Genomic DNA, 21,187 nt, shown 5'->3' on the forward strand with positions numbered 1-21,187 from the left:
GATGATGGATAAACTGTCTGCAGATTTGTCTCTCTGCAAAATAGCAAGGTGCTGAAATGTTTCATGACTTCACCAAGACAGGAAATCTGTTGCTGCAGTTTGTGAAAGAGGCAATGATACAGATTCAGAGGAGCGCTTAGGAGAGGAGATAACAATGAAGAGTTTGACTTGTATTTCTCAACCCTGTAACATGGGAGTCAGCCTTGTCTCACCAGCAACCCCTGCTTTTGAGACATTGGTCATGAAGGACATTGGTAGGCCCTTCTGCGCACAGACTCTTTAAATGCTTTGGAATCAGAGACTGAGAAAGAGCCACAAGAAAATCTTGAGCCAGGAATGACATATTGATCCACACATTGTTCCCACTTAGCTATTCCTGATTAGAGTCAGCCCTCGCCTATTTCCACTGTTTCCCACCTTGCAATCTTGCTTCTCAGCATACAAAGGAGATTCTAGCACTCCTGGCACAGTGTGATGCTATCAGCCTTTTCAGTATCCTTCTGAGAACTGTTTATCAGAAAAATAAAAAGTTTTAGAGCATTCTTCTTGTTCACTACCTGCTGTCATCCTGTAATCATCTTCCAGGACGGGATTTCATTGTTTGCAGCTGTCCATAAGCATAGGAGATTCTTTCTGTACATGTTATCCCTGGCACTCTGGAGTAACAAAGACAGCTGGATTATCAGATGATTTATTTCCCTGAAGTGGTTCGTACTTGATTTGTTACAGATATTTTCTAAATTGGCAGCTGGCCTTTTATTATTATACTCCAGCAATTTATTCCTTCTGGTCTTTCAAATTTTGAAGAATAAACAACAGCTCAGCTTTTGCCTATATGCAACTGTATCCATCCCTGTTCAATACAGTTCATCTAGACTATGGACAATGCAGTTTCATCACCAGGGAAGAGCTCGAAATAGATTTGGAACTGTTCCAGAAGGCATGTCCTGTTTTGGAGTGTGCTTGCATAATTTAGTCTTTAATCTGAAGTAAATTCTATACATGCTAGTTGCAAATGAAACTTGGATATGATGCAATCTCTCCTGTCATCCTCACTCTGCAAACAGACTATGTGGAATTTTGATGGGAGAAGTGTGGTCTGCATCAGATGTACTGCATGTTTTCAGTACAAACCCAGAAAACTACTGAACCACACACATACAGAATTGACTCAACAATATTAGTAAATTAGAGAGACCGAAGCTCTTGTTCACAGGAAAAATTTCTCAACCTTTCTCCAGACTATTTTACTCAGAGAGGCCTTACAAATCAGACCATTTTTTCACCATAATGGTAGGGAAGCTGTGAGTTTGGATAAAGCAAATTTCGGAGTTTGCAGAAGGAACACACACAACACACAAAACCAAGATGCAAGGCCTTTGAACTGGGCTGGGATGTAGAAGAGATATGACTTGGTTGTGTCCAGCTGAGTCTAATCCTTGGGAAAGTTAATAGCATCTGATCTCTATGTAGGCCTATCCTTGATCCTGGATCCTGTTGAGTTCTTGGCGCTACTTAGAGAAGTTTTAGGGCTGCTCTAAGCTGTTATTGCCTGATGTCAGGCCCCATAGGGTTGTGCTAACATGTGTGTCACAGCAGTAATGCTCTTTTTCCCAGTTAGGTGTTGGCAAGCATCATCTATGGTTGGGATCTTCTTAGCCAAACACAGAAACAAAGCCAAGTGTCATTGTTGCAGTCCTTCTCTGCCAACTTTCTCTGCCAACAACACTTAAAGAGCTTTATAGAGCAACTGCCCCAGCATTTAGGGTAGGTGATGCTTAGAAGATGTGCAGGTACTAAGAGGTAAACAGATTCTCTGGATTTTGTCTCTCAGCATTGTGTTACACTAGGGAATGAGGTCAGAAGTCTGGAAGATTTCAGACAAAATGAGAAAAACAAGGAAAAATTAATAAACAACCAAAAAAACACTTTTAAATTATTCAATATTTGCAAATCATCATTTTATTTTTTTAAAAAAAGTGTTAATTTCCTAGAAGCCCACTTGCTTTTGTTCCCCGTGTGTATTGTTTCCCTCAGATTTCTGCAGAAAAGGGGAAAGAGCATTCTGAGGAGTTAGTCACATTTCCAGCTTCCCTATGCTTTCCCAGACTACCTTTTGAAGGGGTGAACATCAGGCTGATCCATTAGCCATGGTCCTCCCCGCAGCACAGCTTACTCATGCCTATGGCTCAACTACCCTAAGGTGTTAGAATTTGCACCATTCTCACTGACTTTACTGGTGCAGTCAGGAGAAGGTGTACATTGCACAGCGACAAATATGTCACTTTGGCATGCATATATTAGTAGTTTTGTTAAGGGGAGTTGCAACTTCTCTGAAAATTAAAACGCTCTTTGAAGTGAGTAACGAGGGCTGCAGCACCTAGTTCTAGGTACCTGAATTCATGATCAAAAATATTTACAGTGGGTTTTCTCTTTCTTAATATGTAGCTACCTGAAAATTAGGGGTCTAGTCTGAGTGAAGTGTTTAGACTCAACCTGACATCAGTAGAGAAGGACTGATGTTTCTAAATGACAATTTAGCTCATCTTTCTTAGTATGAGATGAAACACTTTCTGGAGGTCTCTCAGCTGCCTTTGTCTGGACATCTTAAATTTTCATATGGCCGAAATTCAGGCAGAGGAATTCTGTCCAAAAAAGCAATAGTATGAGACTTCTGAATAGCAGCAGTAGCACTGCAAAATATTCAATCAAGATTTGATCCCCATGATACTCAGAATGTGAAACTAAGTTGAACATGGGACTGTCTCTGGCATTTTGTCAGCACTCCAAAATTGAGCTCTGCTATGAGAAATTTGACCCTCAAATACACCCAACATACTTGAGTCCATTTACCTTTTCTAGACACTTCAAGGAATCATACCACCAAATACCCACTCCCTCAGGCCATCCAATAAAACAGTATGCAACTCTTCATCTTTTTCTTTCCCTAGCTTGAAATCCTCATGGAGTATACGATCCAGCCCTGAACACAGCAGCCTATTTACAAGGATCTTCTATGCTTGTTGTGTCCCATGGTATACACTCATGGAAGGCAAGGGAACTGACCCTTTCAGGAGATATCTGTAACCATGAGCTGCTAGTGGTATTTAGATGATACTGAGACACTGTGTGCTAAAGAGCTACTTTTGAACTAGAGGTGAAAATCTCCACATCCTATTCCATATCTTCTGAACCAGCCAGGGCTAGTTCATTGGGTTTTGTATGTCTGTTATCTTGGATGATGAGCTCAGCTACTTTTTGGGTTCAAGTGGCCCTTCTATACATCCTGTTAAATGCATCTTATTTAATGTGCATATCAGTATTGCAGACCATTGAGAATTGTATGAATGTGAAAGGTGATCCTGCAGCAGTTAAGCTCAGTTGGAGCTGTGCTATTGTCTTCACAGAGCCTAGAAGCTGTGTACAGTTTGGACTCCACTGTGTAGCAAATGTTCCTTGAATAGCTGCCCTGAATAAGGCCTCCGTATTTATTCAAGTTGCTCTCTTTTCTTGCCATCAGCAGTTTTGTGGAGTCCAAACTGTAGTGGCTCTCCAGTGCCTGATCATCTGGGACTGGCCAGGGGACAATGACAGAACAGTCTTCTTTTTCAGTTCTTCACACAAATAAGCAACATGCCTGAAACATTTCTTCATTTGCTTCTTGCAGTGCATTGTGTCTTTCTGCTACAGACTCTTACCCTGCTATATTGAGGCACCTGCTCTTTTACATTCTTCTTTAGCATTATGAGAGTTATTAAATTTGGCATAGTTTTATTGAGATCTGGGGGAGCAAAGGAAATGTGACAGTCATTGCAAAATTTACATTAACAGCTATTCAGAAAGATTTTTCCTTCCAGCAAGAATATAATAATAATACCATTAATGCATAGTAACAAAGAATAATTAATAATTATTATTACCCTTCCTTAATTCAGGACAAGAAGTCAAAATTTCCCTATTTTTACATAGAAAATATGTAAAACATATTTTCTGCAAACAACATAGAAATAGACCATTCAAATCATTTTAGATTGTGATTTTTACAATGCTTTATTTGGCTGATCATCTTTTTTTTTTTTTTTTTTTTTTTTTTTTTTTTAACCATGTGAATATTTAACTGCAGTTCATCCTGAGCCAAAGAGCAGAACTTAATGGATATTTTTGAAATGCGGAGAGAAAAAAAGGCTCAAGGAATTGGTCAAAAGTGAAGAAATCAAACCTTTTCCAACAATAATAATTTGACAGAAAAATCTGACTGACCAGTTTGATCAATGACATTTGCAAGTAGCAAATTTTCATGTGTGGCAAGTGAAAAATTATTTATTTATTTATTTATTTTTTACTTTTCACACAGCTGGTTAGGCACAGAGGGATAGAGTCAAACAAGGGCAGGTTTAGGTATTCTTCTCACAATCTAGGGAATGGACAAGGTACAATTTTCAAAAGCTTGGTGCAGCTTACTGCTTCCTTACTTAGGACTGTCCATGCAGACACAATTTTGCCCGCTTCCCTTACCCTTTGAGGAGAACCATGTTTGGCCTCCATGAGGCCAGCAAGTGGACGTGGGAATCCATGGATTATATTTGTGGGAACAGTCCACCTTCTGTGCAGATCCTACAAGAGCTTTCAAAGGAGTGACTCTGGTTGGGACAGTCAGTTAAAGCCATTTGAGCTAGGTTCAGATATTCAGTAAAATGGACATCATGATAAAATATCACCTCCTGACTCATGATAGCCTTAGTGAGCCTTAACTGTCAGATATGTCCCTCAGGCCACATGCCTGGCCACTGGAAACGTCCTGCCCACAAGCCCTTACCATAGGTTGTAGATTCTGCATCCAGAAGGACTGCTTTCCATCTGCTCCTCCTGTCCAAAATGAGGAACTTGTGTGTCAAGCACATAATGTGTTTTCTAGAAGTCACACCTGGAGACATAGCAATAACGAATAATCTTCACCTTCACTAGCCTAAGACTGCAAGAGAGCTAAAAAAATAAGCCATGAGCACTGCATGCTTTCAAATAGCATGTTGCTATTGCTGCCAGCAACCTTGTTTCCTAGGAATCAGAGCCTAAAGGAACCAGAATGGCATACATGGCTTCTCAGTGGACTCACAAACCAGGCCTTCTGCATGTGAGTGCTTAAGAAGCAGGGTGTCTTGTCAGTTTGTGTGCTTGACTGGGAGGTCACAGAAGGTGCTCATGTTCTTTGCTGTCGCTTTTCCCAATATTAATTCACTAGTAAGTAAAGATGAAAAGCCTGAGCTGTCCTAAATACAAGAAAGACTGTTATCTGCTGCCTTCAGTCTAGAAAGCTCTTCTCCCTTCACATACTAGGCTGATGGTAGAGATCTGAGGATGGGCTATATGGTAGCTGTCAATAGCATCAAAGCTTCTTTGACACTTTTCTGTTTTTCATTTCTGAACAATTTATTTTTCTGACTTCTATTTCTCTTCACCACCTCACAGTTTTCAGGCTTTCCTTAATGGAATGCAGCTGCAGTAATATTCAAGTTCCAGCCTTGACCCACATCCTATGGATGTGTACCTGAGACAGATTTAGCTCATTTCAGACATTCTTAGGTGGGTAGGACATTTTCTTCATGCAGCAGGACCCTTGAGGTCCTTTAGTATGGTCACAAAATACATGTGAACTGAAATCTCAGACCCCAGACAAAGGGGCAACACATTGTGAGCTGAACTGGATGCCCTTGAAGATGCTATTAGTAAGTTCATAAGTAGGCATGACGCTATTGATGGTCATTGATGAACTTCAAAGTAGATTGGAAAGACACCTTTTGCTTTGGGTGTTTAGTTCAAATTGTTCAAATTTCAGTTCAGTCTTCTAATTTTTTTTCAAAGTCATGCTTTCCCAGGGCTGTCCCAGTTGCCTCAAGTTCTTCTTTTTGATTATCAAAAGGGGCATTTTTCTTCATTCCATTTCCCAGCTCCAGCTTCCTCTGCTTCATATTAGGGATGGTCTGCATGCCATATGTCTGATGGTAACCCTTTTGCTGGGGTTTCCTTGGTGGATACCTGGGGACCCTGGCATTGAAATGACATTACTGGTATGTGTCTCTGAATTCCCTGGAATGAATATTCAAGAGTTAGAAAAAAGGAGTGAAATTTTCAAAGCTATTTGCATGACCAGGGTGTCAAATTTTCTCTTTCAAAAGTAACTTGGACCCTGAGGAACCTAAGTGTAAGACTAGAAAGTGCAATGAAGCATTATGCAGAGCCATGCTTTCAAGCTCTCTCTCAGCAGGTTGTGGTGTGAAAATAACCCAGCACATTCCCACATGGGGGTCAGTGTAGATCCCAGAAAACTGATGTTTTTTAGCACAAAAAGCAAGGTTGGTTGTGTGCTGTGATGGTTTTTGTGCATCAGCTTCTTTGCTCAATGCAGACCTACCAAAACCTCAGTGAAAACCAGCAGGAAATTAAGTGCTAAAACCATTTCAGTCATGCGAGCCCTTCAAAACTTTCTTCTGTGAAAGGGACAGCAGGTGTAATGCCCCCTGGATATGAGGCACCCTGCCTTGGAGAGCTGGAAAATATCCTCCTTAAGGAAAAGATAGATATGAACAAAGATGGGGTTGAAGCTGTAGAGGGAATGAAGTAGAGAGTATAGCAGATAGGATGGAGAGATCATGCAGCCTTTTATTGACTACTTCTACTGCATCTGGGATTGTGCTGGATTCGAAGGTACATCTGTAGCCCAGATCAGTGTGTGTTCCAGCCATAATGAGCTGGGAAGATTTCTGCTCTGTTTTCTACCTCTCCTCCCCAAAGCAACTCACCAGCTGCTAGAAACCTTGCCAGTGGTCCCTTAAGCAAGTAGAGAGAAGCAGGAATTCAGCTCTCTTCTTGACTTTTTATACTGCCATGGAAGTGGCGTATCCATAACATGCCATCTAAACATAAATCTGACAAGAGCAACAAGTGCTGCCATAGCCCTTAAGCAGCAGGACAGAATTAATCTACCAACATGATTTTGAACTACATAGCTATGATCATATTAAACATTGCAGAGTTCAAAACCATCACTTTCTCCTTATCTTACTGTATGTCTGTAGACTGAGAGCAGGCATTATCATACACTTTGGGAGACAGGAATGTGTCAGATTTGCACTAAGAATGCAGCCACTGCAAATAAAAATGCATGTGCAGGAGATGTTAAAGTGCACAGAATTCATGCAGTCTGCCTAAAAGAAAGCATGACTGTTGACTGGTAGGAGCCACGTTGTTCTTGGTGGGATTGCACGGATATAAGGGAAGTTATCCCAGAAGGTAGCTGCTCCATTGTCCAATTCCTTAACCTCAGCATGCTGTTCATGTTGTGAGCATAGCACGAGTGCTGCCCACACAAGGTTGGTAGTGAATACGTAGGAATTGGACATGCCCCGCTTCACCCAGCTGTATGCACAAGTTGGGATTAATTGTCTGACACTGTACCAAGGCTGCTCCAGCTGTTTCTTATCTTTCAGTATGGGTCAGCAGGACCTAAGCCATTGATCTCAAGCTCAGGCCTCTGGTCCATGTCCTTTTTGGTGAAGTATCTTTCCATCTCTACTTTATTTACCAGCCGGGACCTACCAAACACTGTGGGGTCAGGCTGACCTCAGCCTAGATGAGAGACTGGGACAGAATCATCTTGTGGGTGGCAGCTAAGAGCAAGACAGATCTGAGGTATATGAAATACAGAGCTTGCAGTCAAGCTGTCAACTTCCTTGCCCTAGGAAGTTGGAAAACAGATGTTAAAACTCTGGCTAATATGATAAAACTCTATTAAACTCAAGGAGAGAGAGAGAAGTCTGTTGTGAGATATGCAGTTGGAGGAAATGCAGGTAGAGTCAGGACTTGAAGAAAGATAGGAATAACTTTCAGGAATTATCCAGGGAAACCAGGAGAAAGGATGGAAAGGGAGGGATAGACATCAGCATTTTGAGGAGAAGGATTTCCCCATTCACAGTGGAAAGACCAACTCTTAACTTTTTGAAGTTCATCTGCATCTGCAATGAATCGGAATACAGAACATGCAGATGAAGTCATGCACTCCTCCTGGACTGATGTTACACCAGTGAGTGCAAGTCTGGGGGATTCAGCAGCTTCCCTGTGTACTTTTGCCCATGTCCCTGAGCTCCATGAGTCAGGCACAGTTTGGGAGCTGTCTGTAGAGCTAACTCATGAGCTGCACATACTTTGTGGGCCTGATCACTAAGGCACAATCCCTATCACAACAGCCTCACACTCATGTATAATCAGTACCTGATGAGCTGGCACGTCCCAACTGCAAAATAACTGCAGGTGGGATAGGCTGTGAGAGCCTAGCAGCTGTGTAGCATGGGGGACTTGTTTCAGTTCAGCTTTCTTCTCTATCCTTTTCTCTCTGTTAACACAGAAACTCTTCTGTGTTAGCAGTGACTCTGTCACCTGCTTCTCTCTAACAGCAATACAGCAATTTTCCCTGGAACCTCCTGTGTGTCATTCTAGGTATAATAACTTTAAGAAGCTTGCTATACACAACTGCTCACTGTCACCTCAGCAGCTGCTCACCACCCTGTGGTGCTTCTTGCCAGTCTTTCTAGATAGCGACTCTAAGGAGAGTCTCTGAAAGTAGTATCCAGCCCATCTCGATCTTTCTGTCAACAGGTGAGAAGGAAGGAGGTAGGCAGAGGAGGAAAAGAGGGGTTTTGCTGGCTGCTTGAAGACCCAGGCAAAAAATAAAGCTAGAATAACATTACAGGTGCCTGGTTAAAATGAAGCACAGAGCAAATATACGTGTGAAGCCTTTAACTTTATTTTTTCCATTCATCACAATGCACTTTTAATTTCTGACCTTAGCCTCAAGAATGGTGCCAGACTTGTTCTGTGATTTCTCCCCTTTTCCCCCTCCAGATGTCCAAATGGATTCTTCGGACAGAGATGTTTGGAGAAACTGCCTTTGCGATTGTACATGCCAGATCCTAAGCAAAGTATGTTTGAAGACAAAAAATGCACCACACTACTTAAAATCTCCTGGGCACAGCGTTGGATGTAGAGTGGTCTAGTCAGGGATGACTGTTGGTGTCAGCTTTGGGCTAGGGCTTAGGGATGCAGGTAAGGGCGCAGGCTGAAAGCAGATGGATAGGTGTCATGGAAGGGATCAGAAGGGGCCTCAGTTCAGTCTGTTTGGATGTCATTTTGCTATCTTGTTTCTCTCTTTCTGGTTTTCTTTCTTCCGGTAGGTGTCCGATCGAATTCACAGGAGACCGGTGTCAGCATTTCGCAATGGTCAGCTTCTCCAGTATGTCTCTTTCTACTTCCCTCTTTCCCTGGTTGTTGTTGCTCTGTGTGATGTCCTTAAAGCAGGTTCTTCTGTTTTCTAAGAGCCCTGTTCCTGTCTTGTGCACTTCCAGCTCTGCTTGGCCTTAAGAGGAGCTGTGGCAGTTGCCAAGAGGAGAATTAGGGCTCTTGTTATCACCCCATCTGCTGGAATGGGTTCTGATTTTATTTACAATTGAACATGATGTTTCTTGCTCTTTTCATGCAAAATACAAGCAAGGCACAAGTTTGAGCACTGGGCTGTGCAAGAACAGCTTCTATAAAAAGCTGTGTCTGCTAGCTTTACTGTCTCAAGATGGAAAATGTTGTGCAATGCAAGAGGTTTGCAGTTTTCCTCTGACTCTTGCACAGGGGATGAGTGAGTGTCTCTGTACCAACTGGGAAATCATAGGTAGGGTTGTGCTGAAATTTCCTCTGAGGTGTGTGTTCCTATTTCCAGAAGCTAAGCCAAACTGTGCAGGTTACGTTTTAGGAGGCTAGCTTAGAGTCAAATTCTAGAACACTCCTGGAGGTCTGGACAGGGCATATGGTGCATGTGCGGAGCCCCAGAGATCCTTCTGGAGGCTGCCACTGTTTCAGGGCCTCTCTCCTCCTCCCTCCCTTCAGGATACAAGCAAAATCTCCTAGTTGGACATCTCAGATTGTATTCCTTCCAGACACAGAAGTGTTCCTATCTCTCCTGGGGAAGTCGGACAGCCATCAATATATAGTTGCACCTATAGTGACCAATTCCATAACCTCTTATTCAGTGGATCTACATACTACCAGAGCCTCTCCATTTAGTGCTTTATAGTGTCTGGTTCCAAGTTCCCAGAGGCTTTAGGTCTTCAGAGATGCCCTGCTTGTAGGAAACACTTCCTTCAAGGGAGAATTTTTGCCAAGTCTATATTCAGACACAGTCCCAGCATTAGGGGGATCCTTGTGCAGGTAAGGACTGACCTGAAACAAGGCACAACATTCTGCCCATAGTTACAGCAGGGGAGATCAGCCACAGTGATCATCCTGTGTGTCACCCTGCTTCTATGCTGGTCACTTGAACCACCAAAAATGTTGCATAAAGGGCCTTTAATTACTGTGAACCCAAAGAGAAAGCCACTTTGCTGCCATAAGATCTCTGTGGATGCCAGTACCTCCTCTCCTGCTTCTCTTTAGATCTTGCAGTACCTCATCCAGAACTGGAAATAGCAGGAGTCTTGTTATCATGTGCTAATAGCTGGCAAGTGCTGTTAAATTCACTTCTGTAGAATATATAGACAAGACGCAAATGGGCTTTGTGAGTCCTTTGGAAAAGCTTAATGTTTTTACATTGACTTTCATTCCAAATTCTTGGAAACTTTGAAACACAAAAGTTTTGAAAGTCTTCCAAAGCTGAAATCTCAATTGATTTATTCTTTCAGACTAAAACTTCGAATTGAGCTCCTTTCTAAAATGACAAAACAAAATGTTAGATTTTGATCTCTTAACCTGATATAAAGGTTTTCCTTTCTATTCTGTACCCCATGGTGTCATGGGCACCTGCTACACGCAGCTGTGGAAGGCTCACCATACACTGCACCTCTCAGTTGAACCTGATTTGCAGTGCATCTTGTGAGGTGGTGTCCAAAAGGCTCAAACATTATCACTACCATGCTGCAAAACCAAAAGAAGGGTGAAAATTAGGTATTTTTGTCACAAAAGTATTTGTCAGAACATTAATGGCAAGAGTAAATAGCATGTGTTTTTTCTCCAGCCTGTAGAATTCAGCTGTCTATGGGAATGAGGTTTGTTTAAATTATATTCATATGTTAGAGGAACAATGTCAGCTTTAAAACAAACATATGCATGTCTTTTTAACTCAGTTACTGCTTTTAGCCACAGGATTGTAAAGTAATACAGCTTAACAATCCGGGTTACCTGTCTGGACTTGGATAAAAATCATTTAAAATGATTCATATCTGTTTATGGCTACTTTCACTTTCAAGTCACAGCTGGGTAACATTTGTAACAGCAACATTGCATAAAAATATGTGCTGGGCTTCCCTTTCTTCCAAACAGGAAAAGTATTTCCCTTAAGTCTAGATTATATCTTTAATTGATAATTAGAAGTTGCTGCTGTCTCAACAATCTCTATCATCTCTTCACCCCATATGGGTTCTGACTGGTCAAAGCTGAAAGAGATTAAATCAATTTCAGTTATTTCCACAGGAAATAAAATAGCTCTGTCCTGATTCATGTTTCAAGAACATTGTCAGTGCTTAACAAATATCTATATAATGAATAATGGCAGCTACCCTGGTGTTGTATTAAATGCAATTTGGGTAGTTAAGATTTTCAGGCCTAGATTGTCACATCTTGGTTGTGGAACATAAATGTTAAATAGCACAATATTACTGTCAGCAGGTATATCCAGAGGTTGAAGGTGAGTCTCTTCAAAGTGAACTAAATTTAAGATGCTGTTCTGAAAGATTAGGGCAGATATTTTGCTGAATATTGGCCAGAGGCAGAGATAGTTGCATTTTTCCCAACATCATGCCAGACATTGTATGTCTTCTAGAAGCAACTTCATATCTCACTGGTCTAAATCTTACTCTGTGTCTGCTCAGATCTTGCGCAGGTAAAACTCTGGGGGTTCAGGGTCTCACTGTCTATTTGGCAGGTAGTGCTGTAAGTTTGTTGTTCTCTGATTGCCAGAAATGCCTGCTAGATTATTATGATTATGAGGAGAAAAGACAGATGTACTTAGATTGTTTTTGTCACATGGGAAGTTTCTCTATGTTGCTGTTACAATAATATAACTGATGGCTACTGTCAGATATGCTAAGCATATACCCTATTGTTTGAAAAAGAAGAAATGTGAAAGAGGGTTTTTATTATTATTATTATTATTCTCCTGGCTGTGCTCATACTGTTGCCATTTTCTTACATATTGGTACAGAGGAACTCACTGGGAATTGTATTGGGCTAGCTTGGAGACTACTCAGTGTGTCCCACCTCAGCCCTTATTTGGGTGACTAGAGTTTCACTTTGGCAGGAGTTTGCATGAGCAGAATTCAAGCAAGAATCTCAGTGGTTCATTCCTATGTGCATATAAGGAGTTCACATTTTACTTTGCTTGTATTATAATGCATATATAATGGGAAATGTGTTGAGATACTGGAGTAAAAATGTGAAGCATGCTAAAACAGCTACTTATTTGAGGAAATGGATGCACAGTATAAACAGACAATGTTGCTTTGGCCTGGCAAGGCACAACTTCTGAGCAGAGCTGGTACCTGACTGTGTCAGCTCTTTAAGCCTACTTTAATGGTAAGCCTGCATTAATTTAAGCCACTGTGATGGTCTATTTCCCAGCAGGACTAATATCATAAGGGATGTCTAAGCCAACACATTGTATTTTGCACTGCAGTGGCTAAGTGTGCATACACGTTTGGTTACCATCAATCATCTGACAGGCAGTAACCTGCTAAGCTCCAGCTACACAGTTATGGGCCTTTGAGGCATTGACCCATGCTAATCACATATCCCGTAAAAATGGGCAGAGTCTTACAGAGGAACTTAAAGGATTTGTTCTGTTTATCATACGTCTATTTTACTAGAGTATGAGAGAAGGTTTTCCTACATTCAGAAAAAAAGAAAACAAACAGAGGAAGGAACGAGAGATCTCAAAGAAAAGAACTTCAGATTCACTGAGATTAAGAAAGTTGAAAGCAAAACATGTACTGTTGTTGTCTTAAACCTGGCTTGCGTTGTGTCTGTAAGATCCTCTGACCTCATTGGGTCTCTGTACATTCTTCTTCTTTCCACCCAGGAAGAACTGTCTGATGGATTAGGACTGGAAGATAATGTTGTCCAGGCTTTAAATAACTTGTGAGATAAAAGAATTTGTGCTACAGAGGCTGTAAAATGTAACTGAGAGACATTTAAGAAATATTTAAAGCAGTTTTAATTTAAACTGAAGGAGAATTAATGTCAGTGAACAAAATGGACTGTGATTGTCTGCAAATACTGTGTAAAACAGTGGACTACTTTGGTAGATGATATATAGGGAATTTTCTCCAAGTTGTGAACCATTTAGTCATCTTACTAAAATATTTTTCCCATCAAGCACTGCATATTTCTATATCTTGGCACAGATATAGTTAATATATTAGCAAAATGTATAAATGATGGTAATCATGGACATTGAATCATGGACAGAGAAGGTGGTATATACAGCCAATCATATGCTCTGCTAGTTTACAGGGCTTAAATCTTTTAACTGTGGGGAGTTGTAACCAGAGGACTGTGTGCTTATAGCTACAAAATATGGCCTTAAAGCAGGAATGCCCCCTGACCCAAGCCACTGTGCTTACCTACCAACTATTAAGAATGCAGTCTGCAGGCAAAGAGTAACCAGCTAGATTGGCAGGCTGAGTTCAAACAGTGAAGTTGTCTTCTGACCTCTCCTTTCTCCCTGTTCCCCACTGGTAACACCAGCACTCTCAGATCCTCTGTTTTAGGTTTAAAAGTGACAGCATATTGGAAAAAATCCCACTCTGAAGAAAGAGATGCAATCTACTTATAGACATCTGTGTGTTAGAGACCTGAGTCTAAACTCATGTCTTGGGCTCCCTTCATAGTCACTGCATAGGGACTGGCACTCTGACATAAGAATTCAGCTAATCTATCTCCAGTGGTGGCACTGGGATGAAATTTCTCACCCTCCAGAGGTGCTGAGAGCGATAAGCATGGACTTAAAGGCTTAGACATCAGATATATCTCCTAGAGCTTCTGAAGTCCTCATGGCCCCTCTGTGGAGGTATAAGCAAAGTCAGATCACAGGTGCCTTAGTGTCCCACTAGTGGGAACAGAAGTTTGACATACTAAGCTATTGACCCACAACCTGAATGAATACACAACACTGGTATCTAGGGACTCTTTTGCAACCCAGGTCGCTAAAATTTCCACTCTGAAATTAAAAGTTCTGACCTTTGAGACCAATTTTTTTTCTCAGGTATGATTGTCCAGCTTCTACAGACACCAAAGCAATGCATGGAGCGAGTGGACATTCAGTACAAGGGGATTCTTCCTATGGCAGTAGTTGGATTTATATGGAAGCCTGATTTCCCTGCACAGGGAAATCCATAAAGATGGCTCTTTTTTTAAGTCCAATACAATCTTTAAGTATACTCTTCTTCAGCCTCAGTTTTAATTCTGAAGACCTGCCAGTAGCATAATGTTGCCTGTGGTACCAGCCCGTGATTCAATTTTTTTTAAGCAACTAGAAACAAATATTTTTTTCATTTCTCTCTTGTCTATTTCTTTCAGAATGCAGCTTCCCTAAAACCCAATTTTAAATAATGTTTTAGAGTTCTCATCCTTGCTGTATCCCTACTTAATAAAACTTTTTGTTCTGCTTAGATTTTCTGTTTTTCAGCTTTCTTGCTTTGCAGTCTCAAGTCCCAGAGCATCCCTTGGGGTTGTGATCTTTTCTTTTGCCATAAGATCTTCATCTCTGCTTGCACTTGTGGGAGAAAAGAGAATTTTGCTGTGACAGTCAAGGCACAACACTAGTGAGGAAACCCAAACAAAAGGAGTGAAAATTAGATCTCATCTGATGTTAGTGAAGAAACTAACATGTTGATCATGTTACCCAAAAGACTTTTGAAGGTTGAATCTAGAGACTTTAGCACCAGTTTACCTCTCCAAGACACTTGACAGATTTTATTCCACTCAGGGACCTCTCATATATACTCCTAAAGCAAAACTGATTGCAAGCACCTCAGTTATTATTGTCATCCAGTTGTGACTCCGTCAGTTTAAAATGATGCACCTCTGACAGGTTCTCTATCCTTAAGAAAACTGGATGGACATTTGTACCTTGCTTAAGTCTCCACATTTGGATTTTATCCATGTGAGATTGTCTGTTGAATGTGAAATTTCATCTTAACTTTTCTATTTATTCAACTCCAAAAATAAATGTCACTAATCTGGAGGAGAAATGACATTACATTCATCTTCTTGTTTAATGAAACGTTTGCCTTTTCTACTGTATGACCTAATTAAATTTGAAGTCTGTAGGCTGCCTGTAAACATCCCGAAATAGACCTGGCCTATTCTGATCTGATGGAACCTAGCACCTTCTCCATTTTTATGCTATACTTCATTCTTGATTTCTTTACAAATTTAATTTTAATTCATAGTTAAATGACACTGAAACACTTTTCTTAAGTAGAGAGGGACAGTTATGCTTATTGTTTGGTACTCAGTATCATCACCTGGAAATATGGAAGGGAATAGCTTGATCTGAGAAATCAATATATTGAAGTCACACACTGTCTTGTCATTTCTACCTTCAATGGCCCCTTATATGAAAATATATTCTGAGTTCCTAGCTTTATTTGTCTGCCAGGGTCCCTAACTTTAGCCATCAAAACGTTAGTGTGATGGGTCTGGCTTCTGAGCTATTTACTGTGTAAGCAGGTCATTTCCCTTTTGTAGGCAGATTCTTTCCAACAGTAGAGGGCTGGAATGAATATTTCTGAGATGAGAAACAACATCTGATCTTGATCTTCCACCATATTGTCACTAGGTATGATCTGTATAATGATTTCAGCAGTAAAACTCCTGCACCATCATAAGATTTCTTGTAGATCAGACATCTTGGTTTTCCCAACAGTCATTCTTTTTTAAGGAAATTGCTTTCATAGAGCCCTACCAACCAGAAAACCAGAAGCTATTTTTACTAACAGTGTCTGTCTTGGCTCTTTCATTCATGGCTTCCATTTTATACATTTCTCAGCTTTGGGCAGTTACCCTGAAGCTTAGGCTCCCAAGACTGGAATGGAAACATAACCACATGTTCCTGTGGTAGCACACAAACTTGCTCCAAAGCTTTCAGCTAACTATGTGTGGAAGTAGAGCAGTGGAGGTTTATCAGGTGAAATGCTTCTTATTTTTCTTAGGGATGGTCCAATTCACTTTGAAGTCACCAGGCTGTAGCCAGAGGGATGTTAAATATGTAAGTGTAAGCCTTTTGACAGATGTTTTTTGGATGCTTGGTGCTTATGTTACCTTCTCATGCTGAGGTGATACATTCCCTTGAGCAGATAGATGCATTACTTTAAGCTTTGCTGGAACTAAAGGAAGGTCTAGATCTAAATCACAGCTTTTCTGTTCACTTCATTTATTCAGCAGTGATTTCTTACCTATTGATTGGGATAACATGAAAATGGTAAGAACATTTACTTCTCTCTTTTTCGCTTACCTTTCCGGTTCTTCCTCAATCTCTTGCTCATTTGAACTCTAAAACAATATTTAGTATCACTTTAAATTCCACAAGTATTCTGCAATTTCTTTTTAATGACATGATGACTGTGGACCACTTAATTACAGGATAATGACTGTGCCATGTTGGGCTGGATAATTACAGAGGGTTTGTGGTTTCTTATAACAGGGTTCCTGTCTCCTGAACTGCAGTAGAAGTTATACATTGGGATCTACAAAAGTTAATTACATACTAATCTACAGGAGCTTGCTAATACTCTATCGTCATATATTTGGATCCCTGAGGCCTACTCAGTTGTTTTTGTCAATATAGTACTGGACAAGCTAAATGGCTGTCCAGTTTATGAGAAGCTCACAGAGTTTACGTACTCAGACAGTCGATGTAAAGCCCAGCCCTTAACTTACCACTCAGTGTCCTTTATTTCCAGACATCATGGGATTATCTTGGATTGTTCTCTGTGCTCTCTGAGGGAAGTCTAAACCTAATTTGTTTTTCTGGTTCTCAGACATTTCTATCTTTACTTTTTTGTGTGCCTTGGAAGACATTGTGTGACTCATAACCATCTGAGTGACCCAAGCAGTTTTGAGGAGAATAGTTTATGGGACAGCTGAATGTCTTAACCATGTTCTTAGGCAACCTGAAGGCCACATGAGCACAAATCCAGTTTTCACAGCCATTTATTAAGGCTTCTTATCCTTCTAAATCGTCCTATAAATCTGCAAGTCAGTGACAGCCAACCTATCTAGAATTGTTACTCCTATAAGGTTGTTTTAGATGAAACATATTTTCATCTGTTCATATTTTAAAACTAGTGAAACACATTATAGAGCAAAACATAGCCATAAAGTCACTATGGGTTAAACAATCGTAGGTCTTCCTCTTCTATATGAGGAAAAATCATGAAAAAATCTACCCTGAAGTTTTTAACTTAGCAGTAGGCAATGGGCACATAGAGTACCAACCCTACTGGTAACACACAAACCCAAATGAATTTTTGCTTTTGGTCCACTACAGCAGAAGGTCGTTCCTTGGATGAATCCAGTGTGTATCACTTAGCTCTTCTTCAAGGCATGCTTTGAACATCTGAGTGATGCCAATCTGGGTAATGTGGCATGGGATTCTACCTGAATCCCAGGCTGATGTGCTTTTTAGGAAAGACAGGCCAGGATGGCGAGGTGGTGGAGTTACTCTTTATGTGAGAGAGCAACTGGAATGCATCGAGCTCTGCCTAGGGGTGGAGGAGGAGGCAGTTGAGAGCTTATGGGTAAAGATCAAAAGGCAGGCTAACATGGGGGACACTGTTGTGGGTGTCTACTACAGGCCACCTGACCAGGAAGAGAAAGTTGATGAGGCCTTCTATAGGCAGCTGGAAGTAGCCTCTGATCACAGGCCTTGGTTCTTGTGGGGGACTTCAACTACCCTGGCATCTGCTGGAGGGACAACACAGCAAGGCACAAACAGTCCAGGAGGCTCCTGCAATGCATTGATGATAACTTCTTGTCACAAATGGAGAAAGGGTGTCCTGCTGGATCTTGTCCTTACCAACAGAGAGGGACTGGTTAGAGATGTGAAAGTTGGGGGCAGCCTTGGCTGCAGTGACCACGAGATGGTGGAGTTCAGGATCCGGCAGGAAAGAAGTAAGGCAACAAGCAGAATTGCAACCCTGGACTTCAGGAGAGTGGACTTTGGGCTCTTCAGAGACCTAATTGGAAGAATCCCACGGGTTAAGGCCCTGGAAGGAGGCAAGGTCCGTGAGAGCTGGCTGATATTCAAACATCACTTCCTCCAAGCTCAAGAGCAGTGCATCCCAAGAAGAAAGAAGTGCAGCAAAGGGGGCTGGAGACCTGCATGGGTGAGCAAGGAGCTCTTGGCCAAATTCAGGCAGAAGAGGAAAGTACACAGGACGTGGAAGAGGGGACAGGCTACTTGGGAGAATTATAGGAATGCAGTCAGAGTATGTAAAGATGCAGTAAGGAAGGATAAGGCCCAGCTGGAACTGAGTCTGGCAAGCGATGTTAAGGACAACAGGAAGGGCTTCTTCAAATACATCAGTAGCAAGAGAAGGACTAGGGAAAATGTGGGCCCACTACTGAATGCGGTGGGGGCCCTGGTGACAAAGGCTACAGAGAAGGCAGAATTACTGAATGCCTTCTTTGCTTCAGTCTTCACTGCTAAGGGCAGCCCTCAGGAATCCCAGAGCCTGGACGTGAGGGAGAAAGTCCAGAGAAGGGAAGACTTTCCTTTGGTTGAGGAGGATAGGAGTAGAAATCTTCTGGGCAAGTTTGACATCCACAAATCCATGGGCCCAGATGAGATGCACCCACGGGTACTGAGGGAACTGGTGGCTGTTGTTGACAGGCCGCTCTCCATCATCTTTGAAAAGTCCTGGAGAACTGGAGAGGTGCCTGAGGACTGGAAGAAAGCCAGTGCTGCTCCAATCTTCAAAAAGAGCAAGAAGGAGGACCCAGGCAACAATAAGCCGATCAGCCTCACCTCCATCCCTGGAAAGGGGATGCAACAGCTCATTCTGGATGTCATCTCCAGGCATATGGAGGAAAAGAAGGTGATCAGGAGTAGTCAGCAGGGATTCACCAAGGGGATAGTCTTCTGTGATGGAATGACTGGCTGGTTAGATGAAGGGAGAGCAGTGGATGTTGTGTACCTTGACTTCAGCAAGGCTTTTGACACTGTCTCCCATAACATCCTCCCAGATAAGCTCAGGAAGTGTGGGTTAGACGAGTGGACAGTGAGGTGGATTGAGAACTGGCTGAACGGCAGAGCTCAGAGGGTCGTCCTCAGTGGTGTGGAGTCCAGTAGGAGGCCTGTGGCTAGCGGAGTCCCCCAGGGATCAGTACTGGGTCCGATCTTGTTCAACTTCAATGACCTAGATGAAGGGACAGAGTGCATCCTCAGCAAGTTTGCTGATGATACCAAGCTAGGCGGAGCGGCTGATACACCAGAGGACTCTGCTGCCATTCAGAGAGACCTAGACAGACTGGAGAGCTGAGTGGAGAGGAACCTCTTGAGATGCAACAAGGGCAAGTGCAGGGTCCCACCTAGTGAAAAATAACCCTAGGCACCAGTACAAGCTGGGGGCTGACATTCTGGAGAGCAGCTCTTCAGAGAAGAACCTGGGAGTGCTGGTGGATGACAGGTCGACGATGAGCCAGCAATGTGCCCTTGTGGCCAGGAAGGCCAATAGTATCCTGGGGTGCATTAGGAAGAGTGTTGCCAGCAGGTCAAGGGAGGTGATTCTGCCCCTCTACTCAGCCTTGTCTCAAGTACTGTGTCCAGTTCTGGGCTCCCCACTACAACAGAGACATGGAACTACTGGAGAGAGTCCAGCATAGGGCTATGAGGATGATCAGAGGGCTGGAGCACCTGCCCCATGAGGAATGGTTGCAAGAGCTGGGCCTGTTTAGCCTGAGGAAGAGAAGACTGAGGGGGGATCTTATCAATGTGTATAAGTACCTGAAGGGAGGGTGTCAAGGGGATGGGGACAAACTCTTTTCAGTTGTCCCATGTGACAGGACAAGAGGTAATGGGTAGAAATTGAACCACAGGAAGTTCTGCCTGACTGTGACGGGGAATGTCTTCACGGTGAGAGTGACAGAGCACTGGAAGAGGTTGCGCAGAGAGGTTGTGGAGTCTCCTTCTCTGGAGATATTCAAAGTCCTCCTGGATGCAACCCTGTCTAACATGCTCTAGGTGGCCCTGCTGAGCATGGTAGGGGTTGGACTGGACGATCTCCAGAGATCCCTTCCAACATTACTGATTCTCTGATTCTATGAAACAGCTTGTACAATGGAGCAGGCCTTACTTACAAAGAGGGCAAGGCTAGATGTGACAACCAGGAAGTTCAGGAAGAATGTGTTCTGTCCAGTTCTCTCCTGCCCACCACATTATGTCCAAATCACTGCTATTTGCACAAAATGACTGTGAAATGCATGGAGGGTTTGCAATTCCTTTTGCACAGACATGAGATGTGTAGCAGAGGTAAACCAGGCTTTGTAGTCTTTAAATGATCAAAAAATAAAAAAATTAAAAATTAAGAGCGCCTCCCTCAAAGCACATGGATTTGAAGAGAAGAACCTGCTTTAGCTGAAATGTTTATGATGTTCCATAAGGATTAGTGGTAATGTCCATCCCCTGGATTTTGAACAGTATTGCAAGAGAAAGACAGTATTTCTGTGCAGCTAAAGCAAATTCTATGTAAAAATGTACCAAATAACTCTGGACATCTCCAGGTTACAAATAAATCTTATGTGTATGGTGATTAGGAAGAGTAGAGATCACTGTCATGTATAATGATAACTGTGGAGAACTTGAATGTTTATATGGGAAAAAGTTTTTTAGCTGAGACCAGTACCTGAAAATTACTGAAATTCAGAAATTAAAATGACCTTTTCAACAGTGTTACCTGCATTATTGATTCATTAGGTAAACTGCACTTTGCTTAGCACCATCTCTGCAAGATGAATTGCAATCTTATTTTTAATGAATGGGAATGTGAATATAGATGCTCCAATTTGTGCTTTTTTTCAGCATGCTTTTACTTTCTAAAGAAAGTAGTACCACAGCAGAAGTGAAATTTGGAAGATGACAGATTTGAGGGAAACT

General features: G+C 42.0%; 1 protein-coding gene across 1 annotated transcript in view; it reads left to right on the forward strand.

Annotated features, from left to right (window-relative positions):
- NRG2 (neuregulin 2) overlaps positions 1–21,187 on the forward strand; it is a 172,181-nt gene that overhangs the window by 138,195 nt on the left and 12,799 nt on the right. The window contains exon 6 of the mRNA XM_062587389.1: positions 9,225–9,283. Within this exon, the coding sequence (XP_062443373.1) occupies positions 9,225–9,283 (59 nt within the window). The remainder of the gene's footprint in view (positions 1–9,224; positions 9,284–21,187) is intronic.

This window comes from Rhea pennata, chromosome 14 (assembly GCF_028389875.1).
Source record: "Rhea pennata isolate bPtePen1 chromosome 14, bPtePen1.pri, whole genome shotgun sequence".
NCBI classification, from domain to species: domain Eukaryota; kingdom Metazoa; phylum Chordata; class Aves; order Rheiformes; family Rheidae; genus Rhea; species Rhea pennata.